This window comes from Nyctereutes procyonoides, unplaced genomic scaffold (assembly GCF_905146905.1).
Source record: "Nyctereutes procyonoides isolate TBG_1078 unplaced genomic scaffold, NYPRO_anot_genome, whole genome shotgun sequence".
Lineage (NCBI taxonomy): Eukaryota > Metazoa > Chordata > Mammalia > Carnivora > Canidae > Nyctereutes > Nyctereutes procyonoides.
This window is the reverse complement of record NW_026575120.1, coordinates 32,069,753-32,084,131: the sequence shown is the minus strand read 5'-3', so window position 1 is coordinate 32,084,131 and position 14,379 is coordinate 32,069,753. Positions and strand designations below refer to the sequence as shown.

Sequence of the window (14,379 nt, the reverse complement as noted above, 5' to 3'; positions counted from 1 at the left end):
AGTCCCACGTCGGGCTCCCAGTGCATGGAGCCTGCTTCTCCCTCTGCCTGTGTCTCTGCCTCTCTCTCTCTCTCTGTGTGTGACTATCATAAATTAAAAAAAAAAAAATTAAAAAATAAAAAAGATTGTTATGACTGAATATAACAGTGAAAGTTCTAGGACACATTAGTAGAAAGTCTGGCTCAGATGCATTTAAGAAATTATATAATTTTTCTCCCTTATTTGTGCTATTTCCCTTAGTGATCCTCCTCAAAACTTATCTGTGTTGCTGTTTTAACTGTTTTAAGTATGGAAGAACAAATGGTCAGAAGAACAGTATTCTGAGATACCAATAATAAACTTATTAGCAAAATCTCTACAGCTGCGGAGCTAAAAATGCTAGAAAAAAAAAGACAATTAAATGGTATATGTACTGTTATCAAAATTTGTTCAGTCTTTGGAGAATGTCAAATGTCATATTCACAATAATGTAACAACTATTCAGAAACATATATTTGGAAAAGTGATTAATTTTTTAACCATTAATAAGTAACTGACATATTATGGACAAGACCTAAGTCTACAGCTATTGCTCCTAAATTTTCTCATATTTTATCTTTACCAATATATGAAAACCCAATGAATATTTTCAAATTGTCAATTTTAAGAAGTAATACCTTGTGGAAAAAAGCAAGTTCTCTAGGTATAATTCATGGGAGATGATACCATGATGATCCAAAGATGACTGAGGTTCTTTCAGTTCAGCTATATTTTTATTCTATTAGCCTAAAGAGAAAACTTTCCTCAATTAATGTTTTATAAAGGTTACTTTGAAAAACTTCATGTGTAAATATTTTGTCAAATGTTGACTTAGCAAATGGCCCATTTTTTCCCTTTTATCTTAATTTAGTTTCCTTCTTTGACACTGAACAAGCAAAAGGAATGAATGAATGTCAGTTCCACTAGTAAGGTCTGTCTGGCTCATTAACACCATGCTTACTCTCAGAAGAGCAGTCTTTTGTATCTCTATCAAGAGAATGAAATTCTGAATGAAGGTCAGATAAAATAGTCAATTTGAGGTTCTGACTTGTAAAAACAGGAAATAGAAGCCTCAGAAAAAATTAAATTTTCATTACAATTCCCTCCAACTGCCTGCTGCCAAATTCCACAACACATTTTTATTCCAAATTATAAAGAAAGATGAAAACCACAAAACTAGCCCCTTTCAGGGGAACTTATATTTAATGCCCAATAGGATATATGTTGAAGAATCCTCACATCAAACATGGCGCACACTGTTGTTACTTCACTTTCTGGGAAGTTACCACTAACAATGAGTCTTGTTGGAAAAGGATCACCTGCACAGTTAAAAAGCAAACAACAAATCACACAGAGACACACAGCAAACCAAACATTGCACACTTACTTCCTCAGTGGAAGAAGTTATATTTAGAAATGTACGAAAAATGGCTTTGAACACCTGCTATGCCAAACACCTCTACAGACAAGAAAAAAACAAAACAAAAATCGAACATTTGTTTTCCTGCTTTTTCTTTAATACAGTTACCATCTTACATGATATACTGTTAGGTGCCTTCTTAATAGCATCTAATCTACTTTTTCGTTGCACCAGTCAGCATTCTAGGATAGAACTCTTATTACCACTCATGTTCATGGAGTACTGTTCTTAAGTACAGTACACCTAACTCATAGTTGGGCCATAATTAATGGGTAGTGGTATTTTCTAAAAATGGATTAATGCACACATCCAAACCACATTAAATTTTCAACTTAAGAGTTCATACATACTCTATTTCCTTTCTATAGCTGCTATCACTCCAAATTGTAGTTCTGAAATCCAAGAAGGAGGAAGGAGGAAAAATGTCTTTTTGTTGTTGATGCTTTCTTCCTTCCTCCCTTGTTTCACCCTCCCTTTTACTTCTTTCCTACCTTCCCTTTTTTTCTTTCTTAAGAAGATTAAAAGAAATGGTTTATTAAGGAAATAAAAAACTAGTAAACATCAAAAATTTACAGAGTGGTCACAAACTCTTTTTGTAATGATGTTAAAATTACCGACAAAATGTTTTTTAAAAACAAAAACAAAAAATCTAAAAACCAGCACACGCCACTGGTGTTGCTTATTTAAGCAACTGGCGTTCCTCTATGCTCTTGAGGCGTTTCTTCCGGGGCTGTACAAAGTCATCATCTGAGTCATCACTAAATTTATTATCTTCTGATTCATTTCTGAATTCTAGTTTAGGAAACCTTTTTTCTGGATAAAGGTTCTTTAGAAGTTCTTCAAAATAGCTTTCAAGTTTTATACCAGCATTGGCTACTTCTGAATCAGGCTGTTGGATAAAAATAAAAATATGAATTAAGAAATACAGTATTTTCAACAGTCAACAACCAATAAAAAAAAAAAAGTAAACTTCTCACATTTTTGTTCCCTTGTAATTCAAGTTTTGGGAAAATGTTTATGCATCATCACTGATATAAAGTAAACAATAGTCTGGGGCTAGACAAAGTCTAGAGAAGGTCAGAATAAGAAGTAAATAAAAGACTTGGACTCATCTGGATTATTCTATCAAGTAGCAATAGCTATATGACTGTATTACCAAATTGAAATTATCAAACAGATGCCATAATTACAGAGTCATGGAACAAGTGCTTTTTAAAGCAAATTAAATGAAATGAGAAACTCTAGAACAAGGACCATATAGAGAAAACCATAAACAAAAGGCTGTTAAGTCTGACAGATATTTAGATAAACTGACAGATCAAAAATTGAGAAAATTTAAACAGAGTTATTGAGACCACATCTTTAATATTTCAAGATCAACATCAAAAAGACTTTAGTCTGGAAGTGCCATTTCAAGAAATAAAAATGGGAATGACAAGGGATGCTTCTAGGTTAGATAAAAATATTTTCTAAATTGTTTTCAAGTTGTCAGCTGTAATTTGATTTTCCACTTACGATATAATAAACCCTCAAATAGGAATGTGGATAGTCTTCCCAATTACCTTTCATTCCCTGACAAACTAGAACCTCTAGAAATTTATGTTATCATAGATCTTCATCTCTTTTGTTGATAAAGTGGTTTAATATTACTTTTCCATTCCTGTTGTTTTTTTTGTGTTTTTGCTTTTTCTTCTTACCTCATTGAATTCAGCACAGTTTTGAAAGATCAATCTAAAATCAGCTACAAAATCTTCAGGCTTTGTGTACATGGAACAATCTTCTTGCAGTCTCTTCTTGATGGTTGACAAGTCCATCGGATTTTTAATTATTCTGTAATAATCAGGCACCTTTCAAAATAAATGAGATGCTGTAACAAAAATGATTGCATTCTACCTGTCCTAAATAAATTCTCCAAGCAGGAGAATAAAATTCAGATTCTTCTCATTACTTTTTCATGTACTGTTTTGTCATTGATAAAGAAACCTGTTCAGCAAACCTTCTAGAGTCAACGACACACACATCCCTTCTTCTACTGTTACAGTTTGCTTAGTATTTGAAGTCTAGACCTATATAAATCAAAATATGTACAAAGAATTTTGGGAGTCTTTATCTCAAATTAGAAGTTTTTTCCCCAATAATGTAGGATATATGCCTAAGCCTTGAGAGAAAAACAAAAGAAATCATTCCAGAGAAGAACAGGTAAAATACACTATAGATGAGAAGACTGTATGAGAAATGAATACAAGTTTGGGGCCAATTTGTAAACAACAAAATGTATTCAGGCTCAAAGCATTCCAGTTGTGTTAATAAACCTTTAAGATTCAGATATAGAAAACTGACTACTAAAGAATGGTACAGAACCTACATTCTCATAAATTAAGTTTAAAAAAATCATCCTGTGGGGTTCACCTGGGTGGCTCAGGAGTTGAGTTTCTGCCTTTGGCTCAGGTCATGATCCTGGGGTCCTGGGATCGAGTCCCATATCAGGCTCCCTGTGGAGAGTCTGATTCTTCCTCTGCCTGTGTCTCTGCCTCTCTCATGAATAAATAAATAAAATCTTAAAAAAAAAAAATCATCCAGCTGTCTGAGGTGCCTGGGTGGCTGAGTCAGTTGAGTGTCCAATCTTGATTTTGGCTCAGGTCATATCTCAGGGTCATGAGACTGAACCCTGCACTAGGCATGGAGTCTGCTCAAGATTTTTTTCTCTTTCCCTCTATACCCCTACTCCTGGCTCACGCACTTTCTAAAAGAAACAATCATCCCACTCTGTAAAAATACACAAAATGATGTTAATACTTACAGTTAGAGGAACTGGATCTTGAAAAGCCAGGCTCATTTCATGGCAGTAAAGAAATAAAAGTAGGCGTTCACACTTCTAAGCAAAAAAAATAAAATTAAATAACATTAAAATATAAGAAAATAATGAAGTCACAGCTTGTTTTTAATATCAATGTCATGGGTCTCAAAATACAGTCCAAATTACAACCAGTTGAATACCAGAAAAATATCAATACTTAGAGTTTTGATCTCTTCAGTCATTTACTGAAATGTACTCTTGAACAGTTTGGGGTATATGTGATAAATGAAAGTAGTTCTTGAAGGAACGAAAAAGCAGAATCATGAAAAACCTATTTGAAGCTCTTTAAAAATAAATTTCCACTTCTCTCTCCAATTTGTATCCTGGATTACTAAGAGTCAATCAAGAAGAGAATATGTACATCAAGAGATCCAGAGACAAAGCCCTGTCTCTGGTGTGTCCGGTCCTAAGGCTGCCTCTCTGAATGCACATGGTGCTATCCACACACTTGCTACTACTCTGCTGAGAGGCATATCCCATTAAATTTTATGTAGCACTGGTAGCGCATGTTTGGGTTCCTCTTGCACAGTAACTTTCATACTGATTATTTTACTTAATACTTTAGCAAAGAACTTCTTTAATACTATGTAAGTGTTGATGTAGTAGCTTTAAATGTCAATTACAGTTAACTATATTGGCTTTCAGGTAAACACAGTACCATATGGTAAATAAATGGAATTATCTCCAGAAAGAGTAAATAGAAAAACCCATCTCTTTGGTGCCAGTTCTCAACAAGTTAGGAAGAAACCTATTTATAGTAGAAATAAAACAAATTTACTAAAGGTAGACTAAAATCTTGGACCATCACAGACCACATAAAATTCTTTACCTTGTTCAGGTATAGTCCTTTAAGCTTCTAGAAAATGTATAGAAAGTACTGTGATTTTTTTTAAAACCAGAAAAAGCTACAAGTTATGTTATTCAAGATTCCTATATTCTTGTGGAAAAAACTAAAGAAAAAAGAGGTCAGTATAAAATTTGATTGAATATATACTTCTTTGATGAAAGCCACACCTGCATTACAATAATCCACCTAATCAAAAAAAAAAGTTTAAAAAAACTTACCCTTTTATCTATTGGTGTTAATTTAACAAGGCCTTCAGTTTTCTTTTTTTCTGAGTTGTGACTGGGAGCATCACAATCATATTCAACTTCTGGTTTAGATAAGTCTCGGCAGAAAGTGCAAATCCACTCTCCACTGTGGGAGATAAAGTATTTCTGAATTCCTAATGCATCATTTCTCTCTTCACCATCTTCCTTTCCCACCTCCTCCATACCATGTATGATACAGATTTGTTTGGCATGAATTTTAATCACTGAGGATTTATTGCATGCGTATTGACTATGTACACAGTACCATGCTGGGAGAGCTTAACAGCAGGAATACAATGTGAGGGCCAAAGTGGTAAATGTTAGTCTAGTCAACGAGGCATGAAACATACGAAATAAACACTTAAAACTAAACACACACATTAATTTATGGCTGATGTGAGGCAAAACTGGCATTTTCCCCGAAATGATTCATGAGGAAGAAATGCTCTTATTACTGTTTTTGCAACTTTAAATGTGAAATTAAATTTTAAAAAGTATAGTTTTTGAAGAACTAAGGATCAACCCAATGGCTGCTATTCAGCAGCAGCAGCATTTCATAGAGTTGGTTTGAAAATGTACTTGAGATATTTGTAAATGATACAGCTCAATGCTTGGCAAATACGATGCAATTATTGTGCCAATAATTTGCATAAGGATCACTGTTTTTGAGGGTAATGCTTTGTAATAATTTGAAGGACTGGCTTTTTTCCCCCCTCTTCTTCATAATAGGCTAGATTTTTAGAGAAATACAGGGAATGGGAAGCAGAGTACTGAAAACCCTATGTTGAAGGTCTTGGAGTATACATTTGTGCGAAGTGAACTTTTATTTACATTTCTAAGGTTTTATGTTACAATGATCATTAATTATTATGGTGAAAGAATGTGAGAAAGGGAAGTGAGTACCATCTTACCTTGGAAAATTTGCCAAAGTGGGCACATGACAAGAAAGATGAAATACTTTGGGACACTTCTCACAGCACAGGAGTTCCCCTCCATTCTGACAAACTGCACACCAGTCCTCGTTGGGGTCATCCTCTTTCCTGGTCTCTCCAACATGAAGGGGTGACTTCTGCGAGGCATCTAGCCAGTCAGACTTCCCGTTTGAGGAACTTTCCTGGTGAAGTCCAGGTTGATCTCCTGTACTATCAGGGGCATCTGACCTGAGCACAGACTCCTCTGAGGTAGTGCTCTGACTGCTATTTAAGAGTAGGGAAGTGAGTATGCTTCTTGGATAGTTGGTCTGCAAGGAAAGAAGAGTTATGTGTTCTTTCTCAAAACTGACATTCTTTATTAGTACTATTACAATTTTGGACCATAGACTCCTCTGCTATAGGCACCTGGTTACCTCAAAAGAGTCTGTGAATATGTATGAGAACAGAACAGCCTTATTGCTGTTATTAGGGTCCCCAGTGGTAAAGAAGACATGAACCTCTACTAAAAACTATCATTAAAACAATCAGCAGAAAGGAAGTGTGGATAATATAAGAAATATCTTCTCATTTGCTGAAATGGGAGAATAAGTGGGTAATAGAGTCAACCACATGAATAGTAAATACATTGAGCTATTAGTTAGACACAAAATTTGCCTACTGCTGAAATTTTTATGATTCATAGAAAAGTATAGTACTTTAATTCTTAGAATTAATTTCAATTCTGCAGGAGTCATCAATAACTTTAAAATGAATCTGAATGGGATCCCTGGGTGGCTCAGCGGTTTGGCACCTGCCTTTGGCCCAGGGCGTGATCCTGGGGTCCCGGGATCGAGTCCCACGTCGGGCTCTCGGCATGGAGCCTACTTCTCCCTCTGCCTGTGTCTCTGCCTCTCTCTCTCTCTCCATGTCCATCATAAATAAATAAATAAATCTTTAAAAAAAATGAATCTGGGGATCCCTGGGTGGCGCAGCGGTTTGGCGCCTGCCTTTGGCCCAGGGCGCGATCCTGGAGACCCGGGATCGAATCCCACGTTGGGCTCCCGGTGCATGGAGCCTGCTTCTCCCTCTGCCTGTGTCTCTGCCTCTCTCTCTCTCTCTGTGACTATCATAAATAATTAAAAAAATATATATTAAAAAAAAAATGAATCTGAATTTTATGTTAGGGCCTAGGATAGTAAAAATTTTAGATCAATAATAAAACCTGGGGATCCCTGGATGGTGCAGCGGTTTGGCGCCTGCCTTTGGCCCAGGGCGCGATCCCGGAGCCTCGGGATTGAATCACACGTCGGGCTCCCGGTGCATGGAGCCTGCTTCTGCCTCTGCCTGTGTCTCTGCCTCTCTCTCTCTCTCTCTGACTATCATAAATAAATAAAAATAAAAAAAAATAATAATAAAACCTGTTATCTCTCTTTTTTTAAAAAGATTTTATTTATTTATGAGAGAGACAGAGAGAGAGAGGCAGAGACATAAGCAGAGGGAAAAGCAGGCTCCATGCAGGGAGCCTGATGTGGGACTCGATCCTGGGACTCCAGGATCAAGCCCTGGGCCGAAGGCAGACGCTGAACTGCTCGCTGAGCCACCCAGGCATCCCGTGTTATCTCCTTCTTAAACATTAAAAAAAACTTCAAAGTAATAAATGTAGATTTAGTTTTAAAAGCATGATATAAAGCAAAAGATAAGGCTAAATAATTTGAAAATAATTGACATCAAAGAATGAAATCTCTTTTGCTATTCATTTTTAACTGATACACTTATGTTGTAATTTCTCAGATATTCAATTTTTAACATATTTTCAGTTTTAAATATATGGTATATATATTCCTTAGTATGAGAGATTAGATTTTTCCTTCTCCCTCCTTACACACTTACATGCCATTCATGCCACCCTCTTACTGCTTCATTAAGCACTGATTTATTTTTAATTTATTTTTTTAAGTTGTTAGGTACCAGTATAACTTTATGTCCAATATCTATTCCAAGTCAGTATCACTGCTGCAATGGTTAAGTATCCTAAAAAAAAATCAATTTTTGGTTAAATGCATATTCAAGTTTTATCCTGATTATGCCTAGTTTTTAGATAAATTTGTATAATACAGGTGTTTGTTTGTATCATTAGTACTAGAAATATTGTTCATTACATAACCACAGAATGTACTATGACTACACTCTTTATCTTTTTGTTTTTACTATGATTCAATTGTTCCTGCCTGCCTGCCTCTCTCCCCCTCTCCTTCCTTCCTTCCATCTGACTACTTTTCTAGGTACCTATCTCTAAGTCATTATCACAACCTCCAGTAGGGTGATAAGATGCCTCTCAATACTGCCAAACATTTTTTTCCCTTACATATATCCCTGTGGAGTCTTCTGCCCTCTGTTACATGGTGTACTAGAGAAGCTGTGTACTGAGAACTACTCCTTTCTGTGTTAGATTCCATTTCTGGTATTTTATGTCTTTTTTTTTTCTTGATTCACTCCATTTTTGATGAAGCATATTCTCAAATATCTTTCTGAGAATTAATGCATGAGAATTAAAATTTCTGAGACCGTGCATGGATGTCTAAAAATGTTTAGAAATGATTGATAATTTGCCTGGGTACAGAATTCTGACTATGAAATATATATATTTCCTCACAATTTTGACATTTCTTGGTCTACCTGGGTGGCTCAGCAGTTGAGCATCTGCCTTTGGCTCAGCACATGATCCTGAGGTCCTGGGATTGAGTCCTGCATCGGCTCTTCATAGGGAGCCTACTTCCTCTGCCTGTATCTTTGCCCCTCTCTCTCTCTTTCTCTCTCTCTCTCATGAATAAATAAAATCTCTAAAAACAACAACAAAAAACAATTTTGATATTTCTCTACTGTCTTTCAGATTCAAGTGTCCATTTTGAAGATATGGATGGTGCCATTATGATGTCTGATCCTTTGTATAAGGTATTTTTTTCTGTCTGGAAGCTTTTAGAATCCTGGCATCCTAAAACTGATGATAATCTAACTTGAGTACTTTTTTCATTTAATGTTCTGGTACTTGATGGGCTCTTTCAACTCAGATGCTCATGTTTTTCAGTTACAGTAAGTTTCTTTGTATTATTATTATTTTTTGGCAATTATCTTCCATGTGTTTCACTCAAATGCCCAAACTCGTTGAGCATCTAATTTTTCAAACTCTTCTCCCTGTTTCCCATCCACCTTTTTAAACTTCTTCTTCTTTTTTTTTTTTTTTTTTTTTTTTTTTTTTAATTTATGATATTCACAGAGAGAGAGAGAGAGGCAGAGACACAGGCAGAGGGAGAAGCAGGCTCCATGCACCGGGAGCCCGACGTGGGATTCGATCCCGGGTCTCCAAGATCGCGCCCTGGGCCAAAGGCAGGCGCCAAACCGCTGCGCCACCCAGGGATCCCCCATCCACCTTTTTAATTTACTGAGAGGTTTCCACAAATAATTCAACCTTGAAGTTGACTATTCCCCAGTTTTCAATGATTTCAAGCATTTTTAACCTCCTATCTGCTATTTAAAAGTTTCTTTCCTCCCAAATAGGCATAGTATCCCCCAAATTAATGCAATTACATTTTGGGGCCTAGATTCTTCATCTGATTCTTGCTTCACTATAACAACAGGAAAATCATAATTTTCAGGTGGTCCACTGTTTTCCTGTTTTATTCGGATTGGCTCCAACATGACTACTGGGACTTTATGTGTAGAATCAGCTCCTGCTGGCTTGCTTGAAGAGCCAGAACTAAAAGAAAGAAACGAAAAAAAAAAAACATCAAAGAATGCTACCTTAAGTATCTCAAAACAAAGTATAATGGCTTTCAGAAATAATGCTGTACCTTCACAGCAATGGTCACTATGTTCCATTAACTGATACATAGCTGAAATACAACTGCTACAGGCAAAACAGCTTCATGTATAATAAATGTTTTACTTATTAACCTATCTAAATAGTTACATTATACTTCTAGAGAGATATTTAAATAAAACCTGAATCAAAAGAAAATTGACTTCAATATTCTGAGGACCTACAACTGGGCAGCCAGATTCAGTATCTTAGAGCTGGCGTCTTCTTTTTAGGCATTCCCATTTCCTTCTCTAGTTATTGACAAAGAGACTCTGGGCTCACATTAGTGATTTACTGTCACAAAGTGTGAAGACAATTAACTAGAAATGTAAGTTATTGGAGAATGCTTCTTCCATAGATTAGGCAAATTAAGAATGGGGTTCTTTATCTAGGGGAAATTTGCAAGCATAATAAGTAGACAAGCAAAGCAAGTAAGAGAATTTCAACAACTATGAGTTTATTTTAAAGCAGATAATGTTTGGCCATTAAAGTGAGAGAACACTGAAGTTAGTGTAAAGTTATTGTTTCTTTTCCCTCTAAGCTTATATTTGTACATATTCTCATATGGTAGAGTATGTTATACTTAGTTCATTTAAATTTTTTCTTTGCTATTAGGCTAAAGTCAAACCTATTTTCTTATTTTCAACATATTACCACACCCCAAGTTTTGTACCTTTAAAGACAAAACTGCACTTTATTTACTTGATCCATTCACTTATTAAATTAATATATAATTATTAAATTTTTAACTTAAAAGTTAAAAATAAAGGAAGTTCAAAACGTATTGAGTACCAAGAGCATGCTGAGCACTGTCAAGAGAAATCTAATCAGAGATTTTATATACAAAAGAATGAGGTTAAGTCAGTTTACCTTCCTCGGCTCCCAACGCTGGAGGCACTAGGTGAACGTATTGGTGGGTGTACACTAGTCATGGTAACAGGTCCTGAAGAGGAGGAAATCATTCACATTTATAAAATGAGTTAGTAATTATGTATTGACTTAAAAGGAGATATTTAGTTAAAACATAAACTTAAAATACAAACTAACTGAAAGAACACTGATGACAAAATACGGCAGAGAAATTTTAATTATGTTTTAACTAAGTATCTCCTTTTAAGTCGTGTAACTGCCTTATTACATTTGTGTGACTGGTGAATGACTTAAGTTCTCCTCTTTCCTTATTTTGTTCTAAAGCACCTATTTTGCCAAGGTCTCTAGGAGTAATACTAGAGTGCTTCTGTCTCAAAGGAAATAAGTGTGTTAAAAATTCTTAAACATTAATTAAACACCAAACAAAACCATCAAAAGTGACAGACACTGATAATTTTGACCATAGTCAATTTACATCCAAAAAGAGACCACATTAAAAAAAAAAGAGAGAGACCACATGACAGGGAAACTTATTAAAAAGAGAAAGTATAATACTAATTCCCTCCTGGGAATGCTCTAGTGCCTTTAAGTTTCATTTAATTAAAAAGGTACAGAGGTTTAAACTTTGCTACCCACTTTGAAAGTATACTAATTTTAAATAGTGTCAAAAATTCAGACTCATTTTAATCATCCAACAAAAGGGGGTTGGGTAATGGTCATTACAAGTAAAGTAAAAAAATGGGAAAACACTCACAAAATTAAAAGAATTTTAATTTTTACCTGCAAGGCCTGGAGATGGCACTGATGAATTTGGTGACTGGACGGTTCTGTTTGAGGGTGGTCTTGGCTGGCCATGATCTATACTAGTATCTTTCCTCACAATATTGTCCAGCATAATAGTACTTGAACAGTCAATCTTATAAGAAAAGAAATTATTTCACGGCATCCTGACTTTGCAAGTTAAAAGCTACTTTAAGTTTAATAGAAAACCTTAATAGTTTAATTATTATCAAATAATAAAATATGTAAATATCCTATTTGAGAAGTTCTGATGTATATTTACTCCATAAATAATCTTAAAAAAAGCTTTCAATCTTCTTAATGTTTCATCTTAGTAAATATACTAAGGACATACTATTTCAAGAAGTTATGAGCAAGGATAAAGTATGTATCATTCACACCCTTAAAAATTGAAATAAAAAAATACTTCCTAACTTATTTAAAAATAACAAAAGGTAGGCAATTTATAAAGTTGATGAGAGAAATAGCACAGTTTCACATTTTAGCAAACCTCTTTAATGTCTGGCTTACTAACAGCTAACTGGATTCTTGTATCTGCTTCTGTGTGCAACCTGTTGTGATGTGTGGTTTTGGTTGAAGATTATGAAGAAAATCTGGCCTTACAGGGAAAGGACTTTGTGGAGCCTCTGAGAGGGTAGTAGGGACCCCCAGGTCTTTGGCTCACACTGAGGACTGGTGCTCTGGTATTACACTACATAGTGAAGTAAGCCCACACCTACACATTTCTAGAACATTAACCTCACTTAAGTACATTATTACTATTTGGTGGGAAGAATGGATCCTTTATAGACTCTTGCTTTAATATAATAGGTATAAAGGAAACACTTCTTTCTTAATTGATCGCTAGCTAAAATACGATAAATCTCTACTAAGAGTTTAATTCTTTAGATGCAAATACTTTTCATGCTTAAATAGACCATTTATTTCCCTGAAATGTCTTTGTGACTAAAATCAAGTTCAATTCTCTAATATGGTTCCAGCCTTCCTCAACCAGGATTCTGTAAGAGACATAAGTCCTACTATCCTAGGGCACAGATTGTGTAGGATGAATTTACTTTTCACTCTCCATCTGGAACTGTGCTAGTTATGAACCATATTTGGGGGGAATTTAGAAAATGGTTACTCAAATCAGCTTCTTTATTCTATGGTTCAGATGAAGAATTTCAGTTGAGAAAAGACTGGGAGACAAAGGGTCACTGGTTATCTGAGGATTGCTGAGAAAAGAGCAGAAGGACCATTCTACTTTCCGTGGGTCCTCTTTAGGGGAGGGGATAAATACACAGGGTTGTTTGTGTTTAGTATCCTTTGGCAATACCTTGGCCAATACTTTTCAGAGTGTAAAACATACTGGAATATGACTGGATCTACTGCATCTTTAAGTAAGAAAAGTTATTTACATTGCAAGGTAATCCTAAAAGCTAAAATTATAGGAATGAGACAAAAGTTTTCCTATGTATCACCTATGCATGAAAAATACATGTACTTTACCCATTTAAAGTATATGTAATTATTTTAAAAATTAAGTAACTCCAGTAAGGTTAATGATGCAATTATTAGGAAATATGAGTTAATCTCAGTAACCTGAAAAACCAACTAAATGAAAACTTAAAAAGTATTTTACAATCTGACAAGATATTTCTTAAAAGTGTTTAATGTTTGTGTCAAAATGATCTAGTTTTACAGGATAAGAAAAGGTAAAAGTAAGTGCCAACTTATACTTTGCACCAGCCAGTATGATCTGGAAGAAAATGTTTTCATTTCCACTGTTAAACTTATCTCTACCTCTACTGCAGGCTTCAATTCTAGCCCCTCCACCACCCTATTCTAATATAGCACATTCCAGCAATTCCACTTTCCAGTACCTCTTCTAAATCCCTATACTTCCCTGCTTTCCTTAGTCCATCACAATAATCATTCATTTACAGACAACTTTAACTGCAGTGCCGGGAGAGATGTTCTATAGGATCTTTAAGCACTCAGGATCTTTTTATTTTTCCTGTTATATTTCTAAAGAATAAAAATAACTTTTAAAACCAAACATACTAGCGGACTAACTCAAGCCTTGTACCAGATCTAAGTTCACTTAAAATTTTCAAAACATTTTTAGTATAAATTTTGTGTATACTTACATCTGGAAGAGAAGGAAGGTTATAAGAACCTCCCACTGGTGAGCTCAAGTCAATCATAGGTGAACCAAAAGCCTTTGCATCATATCCTGCTGCACTAGTAATGGTAGGACTAGAAGGAGTAGAGGATGTGCTGTTGGCAGTTGACGCGGCAGCCTGCCCACTGCTGATCTGCCACTATAGTAGCAAGAAAGGAGAAAGGTCGTTTATCAGCAGGCCAAATCATAAAATGTCCAACTAATCCCTGTTCCTTTGTTATAAAACAAAGTAGAAGACACATTCTGCTATTTGAATTCAACTGTAATTTGAATGGAAAGGTGTCAGGTGGGGGAAAGATGGACAGGTATATAGAATTTTCATTAATCTTGTCCAAAAATGGGATCCCTGGGTGGCGCAGCGGTTTGGCGCCTGCCTTTGGCCCAGGGCGC

At 35.5% G+C, this 14,379-nt stretch overlaps 2 protein-coding genes across 3 annotated transcripts in view; one reads left to right on the top strand and one right to left on the bottom strand.

The window, feature by feature from the left end:
• SVOPL (SVOP like) overlaps positions 1–9,496 on the top strand; it is a 93,124-nt gene extending 83,628 nt beyond the window's left edge. Inside the window, exon 17 of the transcript XR_008665672.1 lies at positions 9,189–9,496. The gene's annotated coding sequence lies outside the window, so the exon portion shown is untranslated. The remainder of the gene's footprint in view (positions 1–9,188) is intronic.
• Positions 1,203–14,379, bottom strand: part of TRIM24 (tripartite motif containing 24) — a 98,766-nt gene continuing 85,589 nt past the window's right edge. For both annotated transcript variants that reach the window (XM_055335010.1, XM_055335011.1), the window contains exons 11-19: positions 13,955–14,128; positions 11,805–11,940; positions 11,025–11,097; positions 9,884–10,052; positions 6,299–6,627; positions 5,361–5,493; positions 4,239–4,313; positions 3,136–3,285; positions 1,203–2,327 (exon numbers count right to left, since the gene is read on the bottom strand). In XM_055335010.1, coding sequence (XP_055190985.1) covers positions 2,118–2,327; positions 3,136–3,285; positions 4,239–4,313; positions 5,361–5,493; positions 6,299–6,627; positions 9,884–10,052; positions 11,025–11,097; positions 11,805–11,940; positions 13,955–14,128 — 1,449 coding nt within the window. In that variant the 3' untranslated portion in view covers positions 1,203–2,117. The remainder of the gene's footprint in view (positions 2,328–3,135; positions 3,286–4,238; positions 4,314–5,360; positions 5,494–6,298; positions 6,628–9,883; positions 10,053–11,024; positions 11,098–11,804; positions 11,941–13,954; positions 14,129–14,379) is intronic.